The sequence below is a fragment of the Chelonia mydas genome, chromosome 2, assembly GCF_015237465.2.
Source record: "Chelonia mydas isolate rCheMyd1 chromosome 2, rCheMyd1.pri.v2, whole genome shotgun sequence".
NCBI classification, from domain to species: domain Eukaryota; kingdom Metazoa; phylum Chordata; order Testudines; family Cheloniidae; genus Chelonia; species Chelonia mydas.
This window is the reverse complement of record NC_057850.1, coordinates 24203630-24222387: the sequence shown is the minus strand read 5'-3', so window position 1 is coordinate 24222387 and position 18758 is coordinate 24203630. Positions and strand designations below refer to the sequence as shown.

The 18758-nt window shown below is 41.1% G+C and overlaps 1 protein-coding gene across 4 annotated transcripts in view; it reads left to right on the top strand.

Annotated features, from left to right (window-relative positions):
- COL14A1 (collagen type XIV alpha 1 chain) overlaps positions 1–18758 on the top strand; it is a 165626-nt gene that overhangs the window by 128045 nt on the left and 18823 nt on the right. For all 4 annotated transcript variants that reach the window (XM_043539141.1, XM_037892070.2, XM_007063395.4 and 1 more), the window contains 4 exons: positions 3240–3293; positions 5496–5549; positions 16247–16300; positions 18537–18608. In XM_043539141.1, the coding sequence (XP_043395076.1) occupies positions 3240–3293; positions 5496–5549; positions 16247–16300; positions 18537–18608 (234 nt within the window). The remainder of the gene's footprint in view (positions 1–3239; positions 3294–5495; positions 5550–16246; positions 16301–18536; positions 18609–18758) is intronic.

The window sequence follows — 18758 nt, the reverse complement described above, 5'->3', positions numbered from 1 at the left end:
TGGGACAGGGGCTGAATGGGAGTGGAGGCACTGGGTCACATGGGCGGAGGGGTTGCAGAGCTACAGGGGGAAGAGGGATGGCTGAGTGGGGGCACAAAGACACATGGGACCAGAGGGTGCAGAGACACATGAAGATGAGGGGAGGGGGCTGGCTGAGAGGGTGCAGGGCCATGGGGGGTGCAGAGTGACAGGGAGAAGGGAGATGGCTGAGCGGGGGCACAGAGACACATGGGGATGGGGTGCAGGGACACATGGAGATGAAGGGTGGGGGTTGGTTGAGGGGGTACAGGAACACATGGGGATGGGGGAGGGATGTAGGGCCACATGGGGGGTGGCTGAGTGGGGGCACAGAGCCACATGAGGACAGGGGAGGGGTGCACGGACACATGGGGATGAGGGGGAGTGGGTGTCTGAGTGGGGGTGCAGGGACACATGTAGATGGGGGTGCAAGGACACATGGGGGTACAGGGACACTTGGGGACAGGAGCAGATGTGCCTGACTGAATAGGAGAGGCTAGGGGTCAGCTAAGGTCTCCATGGGGGATGCTCCCTAACAATCCCTCCCTGCCCCCCAAAATAACCTGTTCCATGCTTTTCCTACCCATACCCAACAACCCTTCAAGTTCATACCCAGGCTTCTTCCCAGCAATTACTTCCCTCTCCCTCAGCTCCTCCATTATCCCTGACTCCCCCAAGCCTTTGCACTTCTTCTCAGGAGTGTGGAGTGCAGGAAATATGGTTCTGTACTGTAGTTTAAATGAATTATTGCTCAGAATTCTGTATTAATATGCCTAGTAAGGAATCTATTTGTCAAAAAACATTTCCTGAATCTTTTTTTTTTGGTCTGTGTTGTTACAGACATACTTGCTGACAGGTATTTTGAAATAAATTACCAAAATAATTGAAACTGGTGTGATTATATTGTGTTATTTTGACAAATAAAATGTGCAGAATTTTAAAATGTGTCCAGAATTTCTAATTTTTTGGCTCAGAATTCTCCCAGGAGTATTATATGTCCTTGATTATTTTAGCAGAGAATATAATAAAGAATATATGGGCTGTAGGAATAATTTCCAATCCTTTCTATAGCATTTAATAGAGAATTATATTCCTGCTGTGGAATTTTATTGACTGGTTAAAAACATCCTATAGAAAGGATATTCTTTGTTATTAATCATGTATATTCTATAGAAACCTGTTTAATTTCTATAGAACTCTGTTGATTTCATCTCTATAGGACATTTCCCTGAGTGTCAAAGAGAAGCAAATTCACTCACAGGGAAAAGAATGTGTTTCCACTAGGGCTCTTGATTAATCGCAGTTAAGTCAAAAAAATTAATTGCGATTAATCACATTTTTAGTCGCACTGTTCAAAAATAGAATACCAATTGGAATTTATTAAATATTTTTGGAAGTTTGTCTACATTTTCAAATATATTGATTTCAATTACAACACAGAATACAAAGTGTACAGTGCTCACTTTATCTTATATTTATTACAAATATTTACACTGTAAAAATGATAAAAGAAATAGTATTTTTCAATTCACCTCATACAAGTACCATAATGCAATCTCTTTATCATGAAAGTGCAACTTACAAATGTAGATTTTTTTGTTACATAACTGCATTCCAAAAAACTATGTAAAATTATCTAGCACCTACAAGTCCACTCAGTCCTACTTCTTGTTCGGCCAATTGCTAACACAAACAAGTTTGTTTACATTTATGGGAGATAATGCTGCCAGCTTCTTATTTACAATGTCACCTGAAAGTTAGAACAGGCATTCACATGACATGTTTGTAGCCGGCATTGCAAGGTATTTACATGCCAATATGCTAAACATTTGTATGCCCCTTCATGCTTCGGCCACCATTCCAGAGGACATGCTTCCATGCTGATGATACTCATTAAAAAAATAATGCATTAATTTAATTTTGACTAAGTTCCTTGTGGGGAGAATAGTATGTCTCCTGCTCTATTTTACCCGCATTCTGCCATATATTTCATGTTATAGTAGTCTTGGATGATGACCCAGCACATGTTGTTCATTTTAAGAACACTTTCACTGCAGATTTGACAAATGCAAAGAAGGTGCCAATGTGAGATTTCTAAAGATAGCTGCAGCACTTGACCCAAGGTTTAAGAATCTGAAGTGCCTTCCAAAATCTGAGAGGGACAAGGTGTGGAGCATGCTTTCAGAAGTCTTAAAAGAGCAATACTCTGATGCGGAAACTACAGAACCCGAACCACTAAGAAAGAAAATCAACCTTCTGTTGGTGGCATCTGGCTCAGATGTTGAGTAAACATGCATTGGTCTGCACTGCTTTGGATCATTATCGAGCAGAACTCGTCATCAGCATGGACATATGTCCTCTGGAATGATGGTTGAAGCATGAAGGGACATATGAATCTTTAGCACATCCAGCATGTAAATATCTTGTGACGCCGGCTACAACAATGCCATGCAAATGCCTGTTCTCACTTTCAGGTGACATAAACTAGAAGTGGGCAGCATTATCTCCAGCAGATGTAAACAAATTTGTTTGTCTGAGTGATTGGCTGAACAAGAAATAGGACTGAGTGGACTTGTAGGCTCTAAAGTTTTACATTTTTATTTTTGAATACAGTTATTTTTTGTACATAATTCTACATTTGTAAATTCAACTTTCATGATAAAGAGATTGCACTACAGTACTTGAATGAGGTGAATTGAAAAATACTATTTTTTTTTCTTTTTTTACAACACAAATATATGTAATAAAAAATAAAGTGATCCCTGTACTCTTTGTGTTCTGTGTTGTAGTGGAAATCAATATATTTGAAAATGTAGAAAACATCCAAAAATATTTAAATAAATGACATTCTATTATTGCTTAACAGTGCGATTAATTGTGCAATGAATCGTGATTAATTTTTTTAGTCACGTGATTAATCGTGATTAATTTTTTAATGGTTTGACAGCCCTAGTTTCCATTTTGTTAAAGGTTTTGTTAAACGATAATTTGACAGTCATTTTTTAATCAGAGTTTCCTTTTCTTTATTTTCTAAATCTAATCTCTAAAGATTTAATTTACATTTTTGCAAACCAGTACTGCAGATACAATTTTTGGATATTCTTTAATAGGAAAAATGAATCTGTAGTTAATTTTTTTCACATTGTTTTGAAAAGAACAATTGAAAATAGGAGACAAGCAGCAATTTATCTGTTTAACTATGTGTGATTATTGATCTCCAGGGAACACCAGGTGAAAAAGGAGAGAAGGGTGATCGTGGTCTCCCTGGCCAGCAGGTATTCCCTATATTATTGCTTTAATGTAGCATTTAGTAGACCTATCTGAATGTGGAATTGCCATCCTTGTGTTGGGCAGAGCAGATATTCAAAGATATTGAGGGGCACTGTGGTGCAGCTGAACCTGCAAGGGATTTAGAATCAGTAACCTCTGAGATCTGATTGTGGCCCTGTCACTGATTGGTTGTGTGCCCGTGGGCAAATCACTTAGGGCCTGACTTTGAAGAGCCAGCCTCTCTTTTTGTACCCACAAGTAATCTAAGGTGCAATTTTGTGAGAGCAGCTGTGAGCAAGCTATCTGACTACCTGATTTGCAGAACTCTGGTAGGTGGATATCTACATATCCCCATGGGAACCTGTAATAGAATCATAGAAGATTAGGGTTGGAAGGGACCTCAGGAGGTCATCTAGTCCAACCCCCTGCTCAAAGCAGGACCAACCCCAACTTAATCATCCCAGCCAGTGCTTTGTCAAGCCGGGCCTTAAAAACCTCACTTCTGTGCTCTTAAAGATGTACGCATCTGTACCTTCCCTGACCAGTCCATGTTGAAATTGAGGGAGCATGCCCAGTGACCCATCAACGCTTGCATAACCGTAGAAAAAGTAGTCCTCTCTCGATGTACCCTGTTGCAAGGGGGACTGATGCCAAAATAGGAATATGCATGCTGTCTATCACCCCACCACTGTTCAGGAGCCCCATTGCTGCAAATCCATCCACTCTATCCTGCACGCTGCTGACAGTCACAGTCCTGCATATTGCAGTTGTTATGATTAGTAAGGGAGGCTCTTTTAATTGCCATTTACAAATCAGGCACTCAATTTTTCTCGACTTCTGTATGAGGCGAGATGAATAAGACTGGGACTTTTCAGTTTGGAAAAGAGACGATTAAGGGGGGATATGACTGAGGTCTATAAAATCATGACCAGTGTGGAGAAAGTAAATAAGGAAGTGTTATTTACTCCTTCTCATAACACAAGAACTAGGGGTCACCAAATGAAATTAATAGGCAGCAGGTTTAAAGCAAACAAAAGGAAGTATTTCTTCATACAAGGCACAGTAAACCTGTGGAACTCCTTGCCGGAGGATGTTGTGAAGGCCAAGACTATAACAGGGCTCAAAAAAGAGTTAGATAAATTCATGGAGGATAGGTCCATCAATGGCTATTAGCCAGGATGGGCAGGGGTGGTGTCCCTAGCCTCTGTTTGCCAGAAGCTGGGAATGGATCACTTGGTGATTATCTGTTCTGTCAGTTCCCTCTAGGGCATGTGGCATTGGCCACTGTCAGAAGACAGGATACCGGGCTAGATGGGCCTTTGGTCTGACCCAGTCTGGCTGTTCTTATGTTCTTATGACCATATTGCAAAATGCTGAGGGCTGCTGAGCGCCCACAGCTCTTGCTGAAGTCAGTTTTCCTGATATGTAGCCTCAATTTTTCATTTCTTAGTTTTATCATATTACTCCTGCTTATAATCTCTTGTACCAGCCAACCAAGATAAATCCTTTCCCTCCTTGATGTCTACACACTTCAGATATTTCTCTGCTATTACCAGGTTCCCCAACTTCTAGTCCTGCTAGATACTTAGCTCTCATAATCTTTCCTCATAAATCAATCTCTCCAGCCTTCTGGATCGTTTTGTATGCCTGTGGCTGCAGTAATGGTCTGGGATCAATGCCAGTGCCTTTAGGCAGCTAGTTGAAGGAGAGGGAGGATTTCATCTGAACTCTGTGGAACTCTGCCAGGCATAGCTCATTTATTTGGGCTGGATGCTTGATCAAGGGTTTGCCCGTTTGCTATTACTGCACTGAGCTCAGACAATATGGTAACTCATGCCTTTACAAAAACTGAAAGAGAGAGAGATGGAAATAAAGATTTAGTTTAAGGATCTGATTTACCTCAATGGAGTTACACTGGTATAAAACTGGAGTAATACAAAGGTGGCATCTGTAGACATTATTTGCTTTTAAATAAGATATTAAAACTGAAAAGGTTAATTGCATGTGCATATTAATAAGCCCTATTTATTTCACTGAAGCTCCACCTCACCTGAATCATAGACATGGCCCTGCCATGAGTCATCCTGTTGAGTATCTGAAGCCCCATTTATCCCAGGGCTTTTGATGTCATGTCAGATAAAGGGGGTTGCACTATACAGTGTAGGGGTTGCAGCCACTCTGATCTTTTGCCCTCTTATCATTCATAGGGTGTCCCAGGAGCATCAGGACCACCGGGACGGGATGGAACTCAAGGTCAAAGGGTAAGGTGAAACAAACAGATTTCTCATTTGAAGCGTTTCCATTCCATCAGTGATGGCACTGGGACAGGTGAGACCTGGGAAGTTTAAGGAGTGCAAACAACTGTATTGAAATGTGCCAGACAGGCACGGACTTTTGGGACAAAAAGTGTTATGTGGCTTTCCTGGGGAATGCCTGGGGAGTGGTTAATGTAAATAATATGACCGAAGTTATGCAAAACCCTAGCCTTTTGATGCTGTGCCCTGTGGAGAGGGTCACTGGCTGATGATTACCTGTTCCCAGAGACTGGAGATAAAAGGCCCTAGCTGTTTAAAGAAAAAGTGGAACTGTCCAACTGGGGTCTGGTTCCTGATCTAAGAACAGAAAGGAACTTGTAACCAAAGGGGCAAACCCAGTTCTGTGGTATGAAAGACTGATTCCTACCAGAGCCCTATACTGGTCTTGTGGGTACCTCTGATAATCTTTTAGCATGCATGTAGGGTCTTTTATAGTTTTTTATATCTTTTCTCTGAACTGCTTTTGCCCTAAGAATAAATGCAGTTTGCATTGTGAGGACTAATTGGTAACTGGTGTACACCATTATAGTCCCTGGACAAAGAGTTAACCAGAGGTGCTGGACACTGATCAGACCTGCTGGAAAATTGCAGTGAGGTGCAGACGGACTGCAAGCCTAAACTTCTGGTCTGAAGGGAGAGAGATGTGGATCTCTGCCTCAAGAGCGGTGATGGCTAGGAATCAGATTCATAGAAATATAGAGCTGGAAGCGACCTTGCGAAGTTATCAAGTCCTGTCCCCTGCACTGAGGCCATGCCAAGTAAACCTAGACCACCCTAGACAAGTCTTTGTCCAACCCGTTCTTAAAAAAAATGATGGAACACTTGGAAGCCTACTCCAAAACTTAACTACCCGTATAGTTGGACAAGTTTTCCTAATATCTAACCTAGATCTTCCTTGCTGCAGATTAAGCCCATTACTTCTTGTCCTACGTTCAGTGGACATGAGGAACAATTGATCAGTCCTCTTTATAACAGTCCTTAATATATCTGAACACTTATCAGGTGTCCCCTCTGTCTTCTTTTCTGAGGACTGACTATCCCCAAATTTAGGTTATGCAGAGGTCTTCCAGGGGGGTGCTTCAACTCATCTAGATCAGTGTTTCTCAACCTGGGGGTTGCAGCCAGTCCAACCCCCTGTTCAAAGCAGGACCAACCCCAACTAAATCATCCCAGCCAGGGCTCTGTCAAGCCAGGCCTCAAAAGCCTCTAAGAATGGAGATTCCACCACCTCCCTAGGTAACCCAGTCCAGTGCTTCACCACTCTCCTAGTGAAATAGGTTTTCCTAATATCCAACCTAGACTTCCCCCACTGCAACTTGAGACCATTGCTCCTTGTTCTGTCATCTGCCACCACTGAGAACAGCATAGCTCCATCCTCTTTGGAACCCCCCTTCAAGTAGTTGAAGACTGCTATCAAATTCCCCCCCATTCTTCTCTTCTGCAGACTAAATAAGCCCAGTTCCCTCAGCCTCTCCTCATAAGTCACATGTCCCAGTCCCCTAATCATTTTCGTTGCCCTCTGCTGGACTCTCTCCATGTTCATTCCATAATGTATTTATTTAATTTAAATATATCATTCAAAATAACAAGTTCTACATCTTATATTTTGGCTCACAATTTGTTTAATACTGGTGCTGTAACAGGGAAAAAAAAGTTAACTACATCAAGCAAAGCCACAACTTATGTATAGTGGATTCTAATGCGTTATCAATAGGATAAAATGTAGTGTCGTAAACCTCAGCCATCCCTTTCTAGGGGCCCATTAACTGTTCTGCCCTGGGGTCCAGAATTGCTTTCGGCGGGCCTGGTAAATAATGATAATAATAATATGGGTCTATTTATATAATAGTTTTAGATTTATATCTGATAGTTCTTGTGCACTGGTGGGGGAATCAAAATTGTTATTAGTTTAATTTACAGTCAGTCCAGTGACACAGCAATCTAGTGCATAGATGTCCATGTCACAAACAGTACCATGATTACAGCTGGCACTAACTAGCACCTTTGTTGGTTGTCTCAAGAGAGAAGCAAGGAACAGAAATGGGTTACTTTATTGCCCTCCAGAATAGGTTGAGAAATGCTGGAATAACAATAAGGAAGCCTATGCTATTTCTGATGTATTTATTTGGTACAAATAGAGGTCTTCTGTGTCCAGTACTCTTAATCTGGCAGTACGTTACTTTCTTAAATGTTTAAAAATGAAACATGGGTAAAAGAGTAGGTGAACAGGTGAACGCTGTTAAACTAAGAATGAACTACATAATATTAGAAAGATGTGGTCAACTTTCTTCTGCTTATGGTGAGCCTGTGAGGGATATTTACATTCTGGCTAGCAACCAAGATATGGATTTTAGTATTAACTTATTTGGTTAAACCTCTAGGTACTTTCACCTGTGTCTTTGGAAACCTCTATAAGTTAGACTTATAAAGCAGCAGCTGATCAGTCTTTTGTTTCATACTGCTAGGTACACTGAATCCAGGTATTGCAAAAGAATCCCTACCTGATTATTAGTAATTCAGTACAATGTACAGGTCAAGTACATAGTTAAATTGGACTTATAGTTTCCTTTAAACAAGGTTTACATTCTCTTCTGGATATTTAGGAGCTTTTCTTGAAAATAGCTATGAAACTTTGTAACTTCAGAAGCTTGTGGAGCTTCTTTCTTCTTCATTCTTTGGACTTCTGGCATTGAGCTCAGCCCTGTTATTTCAGGATCTGTACAGTGGTACAGATCTTGGCCCCAATCCTGCAAACACTTAAGCACATTTAACTTTAAGCCCATGCGTAGTTCCACTGAAGTCAGTATAGTGTTTGGGGAAATAGATGGTTTCCCTCTGAAATTAAGAAAAAAAGGAGAGACTTTTTAAAGAGTAAGATTTGTGCTGAGTTATGTTCAGATCAAAACCAACATTTTGAACTAAGTTTCCAAGTATACAACTAAATTACGAATCAAACATATGAGATCACAAATGTTGCTGTATTATGTTAGACAACCAGACTTCATATCACCTGCCCTCTTTTCAATCTTATTCTAAGTGTATTCCTTTTTCTATGTTGTATACTACATACCTCTCTGTTTTTCTAATACCTCACAATCTTGTAGCTTCTCTTAGCACCTTCCCATTGGCTATGTCTGCATTGGCCTTCCCCTTCCCCCTCCCCCTGCTTCTCACTGTTGCTATCACTGGTTCAGCTGCAATTTCAGTACTGGGGAGAGCACTAGTTTTTTAAGGCTTCCGTGACCATGTGTTCTTGTCACCATTTTGCCTAACCTTGCTCAGAGCAAGTCTAGGTGACATGGTGCTAAAAATGCTAGCGGCCTCCAGTGACTTGTCTGTGTAACCCACTAGTGTATGTGTTACAGGTTCTCTTCTGTGCCCTATCCCTAGAAGTATGAGGCTGCTACAGCCCCACTTAGACAGGTTTGCCATGTTCTCTCAAGCTGTAGCTGCTTATACTTTTGGCTCCAGAGGTGCCCGGTTCAATCCCTTGTGTGCCAGACAGTAGTTTTTAAACTGGTGCTACCACTTGGGAGCTGAACTGGTAGTGTAGCCACAGTGGGATATTTTTGAGAAAAAAGGATGGCATAGACAAAGGCTTTGATTAAGTCAGGGGGAAGGCAATTAACTCTTATTCTGGAGATAGCTCCAGCGTGGTCTATAATAAGGGTGGGAAGTTAAATAAATTCTCAGTTTTAAATACTGATCATAATTCTTTCCTGTGTCTAGTTTCCCCTGCTTTTGAGAAAATGAACTAGATGATTGTTCTTCAGTTCTATATTTCTCAGGAAGTTCTGAGGATCTTATAGAATCAGGCCTATCATTGGGTGTTTGTGCTATATTGTCATGCTACAGTGATTTCTATGGCAACAGACTCTGATGTTATACATACAGCATGATGGGCTTGATTCTCCACTCTGTTGTATTAGTTTATGCTGGTGTAACTCAATTGATTCCAGTGGAGTTACACTGGCATAAAAGTCCTGTGAAAGTGGCGATCCAGTTCAGTAACCTCACTGCACAGTCTGTCTGAAGGAAAGCTAATCGGCAATGGAGTATTCTGTCATTCTGACAGATGTCACTCCAGCAACAGCAAAGGGGGCACTGGAAGGTTATGAAGAAGTAAATTACGTTTTTGTACAATGTTTTCTTTGTCAAACTTCCTTCTGTAAGCCAAGCTCTGAAACTATTTTTCAGCCTATACTATGAAACTAAAGTTATACTAGAATTGATGTTTTCCGTGTTATTCTTAGCTTGGCCATCACTTTCTTTTTAATGTTTAATATTAATTAAAATGCTTGAGGCATAATGGACCTGATTCATCAAAGCACTTGAAAAATTCCACTAGCATTAGTGGGATTTAAGCACATGACTAAGCATTTTGCTGAATCATAGCCAATATGATGTTAATTTTAAAACGTCCTTTAACTCCAAATAGATTTTTTCCCCTTCCAGTTCACGTTTATTTCCTTTCTGCTTCGTCTTACTTTCTAATACTCAGAGCTTCTAATCATTATTAAAATCTATTGATAAGGGTCTCTGATTTTGCTTCCCATTGACATTTATTTTAATTTTTTTATTCAATACTAAGTTTAAACCCCCGTTCCCCCCAGGTTGTTGATTTTTTCTTTTATCCCTGGTTTATTTATCCAAGATTTTTAAAAATTATATTTCTTTCCTTTTCATAGCTTTCAGTAGTTTCTTTTTAAAAGAAGAAATTAGAGTATATCCCCTAATCAGGTGTATAAAATACAAACAGAAATCAATTTCATAATGGACTGCCCATGCTATGAGATGAGATTAAAATTCATTTTAAAGGTTGAAACAGAGTTAAAGATCTGTTTTCTGTTAATAAAACAAACTCTAAGCATCCATGATAGATTTTTTTAAAACAAGTCGGGTACCTGGACTAAATCTAAATTTCAGATTAATACGAAGAACCACCCCCTGGCTCATTTTAGTCCTCCTGATATAAATATAGAAATAAAGATGTTGGGAAAGGAGACATGGTTTCTGCCTGTTTGATTCTCAGTGATGTGGTCATTGCAAAAATATTCAAGGAACCTTTCCCTGCCCTTCTCTTCCCACACAATCGCCCATACTAGAGTGGTTGTACTAAAACAGGCAATGTGGGCTTTTACACGAACTCTCCTGGATGCAGCTATGTCCTGCACAAAGGGGCCAGGTTGAATTGTGCAGGACTGTGTGCTTGAATTGAGATCAAGGTGTTGGTTAGCCCCCCTCATTCTTCCAAGCCACATCTGGCCCAAATATTCTCCACTTATACTCCCTTGTCCTTTCAGTTCTTCCTTTTCTGCTAGGGCTATGAAGTTAAGATTATGACTGGCCCTTGTGCAGGTGCGCAGGCAGAGGAGGAAAGGTGCTTTCTTTTCCCATGTTCCCCATGGCCTACACACACGGTCCACTCATACTTACAGTCCTCATTCTCTCCTGAGAGATGCAAGCCACCCTTGTGGGGGCAGAACTAGCCAGCTGGGGAGAAAGAACCATAAAGTACCATTCTAAGGGATGGTGCAGTAGGTACATCTCTCCTGCATGCACATACTGGGGGAGAGACTGCCTCCATCACTCTGTCCTCAGATTCCTCAGCTCATTTGAATTACTCCCTACCCCAAAATGTCTGTGACTTGGTCACCTCTCACTGTTCCCTGGTGGCTTTCTCCCCCCTCCATCCCCGCCACCTCCATCTTCCCTAGGGACTCCCCCTGCACACCAGACTTCTCCTTGGCAGAGGGACAAGAACAACATGCTGGTGTTGGGGTTGCAGCCAGGAATGATTTAGCAGATAGGCAGGTAGCCTTGGAAAGAGGAAACTGCTTTATTGCATGTGCTTCACCATGTCTCTGCTGAGCACCAGGAAGCAGAGAAGAAGAGATGTGGTGTCCGGTGACTACCTTCCCTTGAGCTGCTCCATGGGTGTACTAGTAGCTCAGGAACAGGTGGGAGGGCTTTGACCATCTGCTGCTTTACCTTGCTTGCCAGCATTAGCCCAGCTGGAAGGTGCATTTAACTCGTCTGGTCCTTCAGAGCTTTCTCCTGGCCATGGTGACACACTTCTACCTGCTCAGCCCCATGTGTGGAATAGAAAAGGACCAGATTGGTAAGGGAGGGAATTTTATTTTCAAAACAAGATTTTTAGCAGCATAGTATAAACAATGGAGGAAAACATTTACGTGGTTAGCAGAGTACACCATATCGGGCCTTTTGAGTTTTAAAATGTGAAAAATAAAAGAGAAACTTCTTGTATGTCAGCTCTTAGAGGGGATGACTCAAATATATTCCTTTTAATCTGCAATACTACAAAGGCGAGGTGGGATATTAAATGGGCATTACTGTGTTCAAATGCTGTGAAGCAGAACTAGTCTAGTTTGGCTTGTGCTGTCAACTTTCCAAACACTGCCATTACATTAAAAGGACATGTATTCTGAGCAGTGAAAGATTCTAGAAATCACTTTACTAGTATTTTCCCGAATTAGCTTTATTTAGTCAGAACAAAACTGAGCCCTTTTGTGAACCACCTCACATCTGAAGATTGACATTACTGAGGTAGTCTGTAGTATTTTAGTGAATTAACTGGATACTTGTATGCCTGCCACTGTTACTATGAATTAGCATGTGGGTAAAAACTAATGCAAAATAACTTCAAAAATCCTTTACAGTGGTGAAATGTGGGAGGGAACAACACTACTTTTTGAGCTTTTGATCTGGCAAAAACAAATATTTGAAGTCTCGAGTATACTGGCATTGGGCTTGATTCTGTTCAGACAAGCCTGGCCTGCCATTATATCCTATCGTGCAGCCTTTGCTTGGACACGCTCAGTAGTTTTCCATGAGTAAATACTGAATGATGGGGTTCACTAACTTCAGTGAGAGTTTTGCCTACATGCAGGACTCCATAGTTGGCCTTTAGAGTGAAAATCACCCTTCTGCAGAGAGCCAAAAAAAAGTCTAAGTACCACATATGTTCAAGGTGTGAAATCTTGGCGCCTTTGAAGTCAGTGGGAAAACTCACAAGGACTTCATTGGGGCCAGAATTTTACTCACAGTCTTAAATCAGGTTTAAGTCTCATTCTGCCCACTGCACATGGGGGAATTTAATCCGTAAGGTAGCATTTTACCCCAAAATACACCACTGATATTGATTTCTCGTGCATGTATTTAAGTTCAGTAGCACAATATGCCCTGAACTAAACCAGTCCTACAAAATAATGCTGGATAATTTTTGGTTGGCATTCAAATCTAAACTTCTCTATATTTGGGGATAGTTTTGAAATCCAGGCATTGAGTGTGGATTCAGCTCTTATATGCATGTAAATCTGAAATATCTGGTTCCTAGACACAGGAGTATCTGGAGCAAATTCATGAATCCTTGACTACTAGGTTTACTGAATAAGACCACATCTGAGGTATAGTACCATATTTCCAAAAGATGACAATATTTGGGTTAAGCCATCAAAAGAGAGCTCGATAAATGAAACAATGCACAGTATCCCAATGTTTTAGTATTCTGAGTACTATTCTGTGAGCCCACACCGTCTTTATTCAACCAAAATTAGTGGCATAAGCAGCCAACAGAAACACATTTCCATTTTTTTCTACCAATTCCTCCCCCTAACCGCCACCCCATGCTACATATGTTCAGAATTAGTCTAAAACACATATCAGCTATCAGATAATCTGAAAAACCACTAACCCTCATGGTGGCGTAAACAAACCACACTGTTGTATATTTTTTACTTCTGGGTTAGCACAAAAAACATTTACGACCATACTGCTCCTTGAGACAGACTCCTGTTTGACTTAATTTATAAACGGGAATTTTCACACCTAACAAATACAGCGGGAGACCATTTTAAATGGCCAAGAGATACAGAAACAGTGCCAAGAGAAATGCACCCCCAGGATATGCAAGGAGACATTCTCCAGCAGCCAAGAGTAAGAAGTGTTGCCCTGTGGGAATAAATGAAGTGTAATTAAAAACTTTACATTCAAAGAAAAACCAGCATTTCTAAGCTGTTAGATCCTGCCATTTACTGGCAGGGTGGGAAGGGAAGTATGGCAGTAGTGTGGAGACTCTTTGAGTCCAATTCAGCTCCTTGGAAGTCAGTGGAAAGACTTCCATAAAATATTCTGGATGAAATCCTGGCCCCATTGAAGTCAACAGGGACAGGTTTTCACCCACTTGTTTTTAAAAAATTAAACAGTTTGTTTAAATCTCAAAGCATCAGTTTTCGTGAGAGTTAAACCAATATGAAAACAAACAGGTATTCTGCTTCACATCACTTTGTAAGGGGCTTCCATATTGCGAGTGTCACAAATGAAGTCTGTCTAACATAAATTTTTCAAAACGTTCTTAAAAACAAAACACTTCTTTAGCAAAATGGCTACTACCCGCATCAAGCTCAGAAACACCGGTTGTATTTGTCAATTTTTATTTTTGATTTCATTTCACGGGTTATTCATGGGTAGAGTTTGTCATACCTTTAGAATTTGCAGTTTCATGAGCTGAGCAAACTTTTCTTGATTTGCTGATTTGATTTGAAATGAACAAAATTTATTTATTTATTTATACTTTTAAAGTGGATTCAGGTACACTGGCATTTATTCATGGTAACATCACCATTCTTTTTTATTCTTTAGTTCTTATCATAATGAGGGGGCCTTATAGGGCTCTTGAAGCTTTAGGAATCATCGTGGTATACTTTGAAACAGGAAAGCATCCCTTATCCACAGTGTGGATAGTTGATATAATATGGATAAGTTATATGATATACTTATTTTGTCACCTAAACACCCTTACAGTGGAGTAGAGAATATTTTCCAGTTGCACCGAAGATAAATTTTCAAACCAATGGTTTATACCATATATAAGCAGGTTAGAATCACAGTTTCCAAATACTAAAGCATTACATCTAGTCAGGGCCGTCCCTAGGGGGGGTGTGGGGCTCGGGACAAATCAGCCTGCCCACTAGTCTCCTCACTGTCTGCCCAGCGCGCCCAGCCACACTTGCCTCCTCACCCCGCCTGCCCTCCCACTCTCCTCCTCGCCCTTCCGCCCGCCTGCTGCTCGCCTCCTCACCCGCCTGCCCACAGCTCACATTCCTGCTAGTCTCATCACCATCCATCCAGCGCACCCCTCCATCCGCTGCTCTCCTCCTCGCCATCTGCATGCCCATCTGCCTCCTCACCTCCCTCCCTCTTGCCCTCCTGCCGCTTGCCTCCTCACCTACCTGCCTGCTGCTCACCTCCCTGCTAGTCTCCTTGCTGTCCATCTGGTGCACACACACCCCGTCCACCCAACTGCCGCTCCTCGGCACCATCCGCCCGCCCACCTGCCTCCTCTCCCCGGCCCATCTGCCCTTTTGCCTCCTCACCTGAATATTGGGACAAATGGCATCCTGATTGTACATCAGTCGGGACGCAGGACAAAGGGCTAAATATTAGGACAGTCCCAATTTTATCAAAGCATGGGGCCTCCCAAAGCGCGGGGCCTGGGGTGGTCGCCCCGATTTGCCCTACCCAAGGGACGGCGCTGCATCTAGTAGTTTGTCACCTAACCATTGCTAAAATCGTCAGAATTTAAGGGGAGGAAGAAGGAAGGAAAGAAGAAAACCAGTATTATGTAATTTATTTTTTAAGGTTGCGCACAATATATTGTAACTTGTCAGGGTTGGGAGCCTTTTGGTGGACAAGTATAAATGCTTTTAGAACTAGCAAACTTTTCCAAATATTGGTTCTGGATTAATGATCAGAACAATTGGTGGGGTTATGATTTAGAGTATGTTAATGGAAAAATGTGCTTCCTGATTAATATGCATAAGTATCCTTTACTCTTCTACATTTGTACACTTTCTGTCATGAGTAATTTGCTCTCTAGTATGGGGTAGTCTTTAGTCTTTGGCTCTGGTTCAGGAAGGTTCTTAAGTGTGTAACTTCATTCATGAATATGCCCAATGAGGTCTCATTAAGCAGCTTCCTGAATCAGGCCTCTGTGGTGTCCAGTAAAGCTGTGTACTATTTCTGGGCAATGAAACTTTCCTTTCTGATAATGCATTCATCATGAAGTCAATGGGCATAGTCACATGAGTAACAATGATCTGTGTGAAGAAGAGTTGGTAGGATTGGGATCCATCTCAGGTAATTTTAGTAAGTTTTCAGAGTGCTTAAAATTCACAAAAGAGCAATCTTCTCATCCAACATTATAGGTGAAATTTGCCCTTTTGCAGAGCTTCAGCACAAGACTTACGTACCACTTCATCCCACTTAAACATTGTTCTGAGGTTCTAAGTGGGACTTGAATGGTATGTAGGCTTCTGCTGGCCCTCTGGATGGGGTGAATTTTTTTTCTTTTTCTTTCATAGAATCATAGAATACTGGGGTTGGAAGGGACTTCAGGAGGTCATCTAGTCCAACCCCCTGCTCAAAGCAGAATCAATCCTCAACTTTCTTTCTTTCTTTCTTTCTTTCTTTCTTTCTTTCTTTCTTTCTTTCTTTCTTTTAATTTTGTTATTAAAAGATTTTGGAAAGAAAGAAAGTTGCCTTCTAGAAGAAATTATCTGGACTTGGAAAGTATAACTCTTCTAAGAAGCTTGATGATTAATTTCCATTTTCCTCTTCTCTAGGGTCCGCCTGGCAAAGATGGACCCACAGGGCCCCAAGGTCCTCCTGGGCCAGTGGTAAGTACTGTCTATGTGAGATTTATTACTGTATGAGTTGAGGTCTTTTCAGGATGTAGGTTGCTGTCTGTGCCAGCTGGGGCTAAATAGCCGATTGCACTGGAGATTAGAATTCAGATTAATCATGAGCTTGGCAGAGAGCTGACCGTGCTATGCCAGTTCTTTGGATTCTTACCTTGAGATACAATGACTCCTCCATGGTAAAGGGAGATTGAGTCACTCAATAAATAGGCTGCCATCTTGTGGTAAGTAAAGTAGCTGCGTTGCGTAAAGTGGACTAATAGCCCTTGGCATTGAGATGAGGCAGAGACTCTAGTCTTGCGGGAAGTTCCAATCTGGACTTGTTCTCTGACATGAGCCGCCAGAGTTCATTGCCCCAGGTCATGCAGCTGAAGCCCTGTAGAATGTATTCAAACATTTCACAAAATAATTAAGAGATCATCTAGAGGCCAGGGTCTGACCTCAGCTGGCTTCAGTGGGAGCAGTACACATTCATCTGAGGCAGAATTTTGTTCCTTGTGTTATAAATCTGCCTCTGGAAGATACATTTTTTAGGAGTGATATATTTACTAGCAAGATTTGTAGTGGGGTTATAGAGAACTGTGGGCCAATTTGCCCGTGATGGTTTTAAATATTCTCTAATTGCCAGATTCTGCCAGTCTTACTTATGTTCTGTAGTAGGGCAGATGAAATCAGTGGGTAAGATACTACACATTATGAGCAAGCGTGGCAAAATCTGACCCTAAAGTTGTTGCTGTTAACACTGACTAGGATAGAAGATATCTTTGTGGAAGGAATACATGCACCTTAGACATTCAAATCTGTGGTTTGAATTCCTTATTTGAAGGCTTGTGACACTGAAAAATGTACAAGGGCTTTTACTTTATTACTTCATTAGAACTAGCCAGAATCAGGACACAAGACCATCTATTATTTACATGTTAGTGACAAGAAAATAAAATATTTAGAAAGTAAAAGTCCACCTGCAATCTCCTGAGTTTCCCCTTCCCCATTCCTTGGCTACTGCACTAACATCATTACTACTTTGGGGTACTACAGGAGTGGGGGAAAAAACAGTTGAAATAATCCATGAGGATAGAGGCAATGAACCTAACCCATTTGGGAAATAAGATCTGAGGATTCATGTGGGTGCAAATCTTGCCCCCGAAGCTACAGTCACAGGAAGTGCCATGGTAGCAGAACAGCTGTGGTTACACTGTATATGGAGGGGTGAGATTGGGTGGGCCTGGAGGAAGGCAAGGCCAAAGGATCCATTGCTGTGTAAACCCTTCAATGATTCCAGAACATCAAGCTGCAGTAACTTCCACATGGTTGTTCCATAAGTACTCAGCAATCTGGGGAGGGGTGGATTCTTTCTTTTGTTCAGCCGCTCCCTAGTTACTCAGGCCAAGTGCTGGGTTAAAATTTGCCCCACAGCCCTGGACCCTCAGCCTCACTGAAGTCCATGGGAGGTTTGTCTGATTAAGGATTGAAGGATTGGGCCTTTTACTCCTTTGTGAAATTATGTAGCTACACATTGAAAAAAGAATGTGTTACTAGCTGAATAATAGTGTTATTACCCTTTATGATATTTGCATAATTCTAAATAAATAAATACTGCTCAGCACCTATTTCTTTATCTGTTTTGAGCTGACATTAACTAATGCATTACATTAATGAATATTCATCACTGTGCAAAGCTCATCTAGAACAGCTATAGTTTCATTCTTAATTCACCTTCTTGTGACTATTGCATGGGGTCTCCAAACAGTGTATAGTTTTAAATATAGTCCATGTTTCAATTCTTTGAGGAATTGAAGTGTGAGGCAATCTGCTGGTAGTTTAATTCACAATTTCTTCAAATTTGTAAATTGACCTTTTCTCTGATTTTTAATCAGGATTATTAATTCAGAATTCATTTATATTTTAATGGTAATTTAAAAAAAGAAAACAATGACAATAAACATTTCATCTCTGGCTTCTGTTATTGTGGACATGAAAGTGGATCCATAGGACTTGATAAAGGACTAAATTTAGCAGCAATAATCTAATGTAGTGTACTATGCATAATGTGTAGTCTTCTCACTTTTCAAATGACCAATGCACCATTGTGGAACTGCTGTAGCTAGGATGCTGACCATATATTACAAAAATTGTGTTTAAGTATTTTTGTCAATAAGAGCTCATTGATGTTGGATGTCACAATTAACTCTTTACTCTTTCTTTTTCCATTTAGGGAATACCTGGTGCTCCTGGTGTTCCAGGTGTTATGGGAAACACTGGGCCACAAGGTGGTGTTGGACCTCCTGTAAGTAAGCTAACATAATCCTTATATATTAGCAGTCCTGTGCTATTCAGTGTCTAACCTTTGCTGTTATCCATTACAAAAGCTACACAGGACCCAGAATTGTGGTCCATTTGCTCATAAAGCCCTCACGCTGATTGCAATTAATGACTA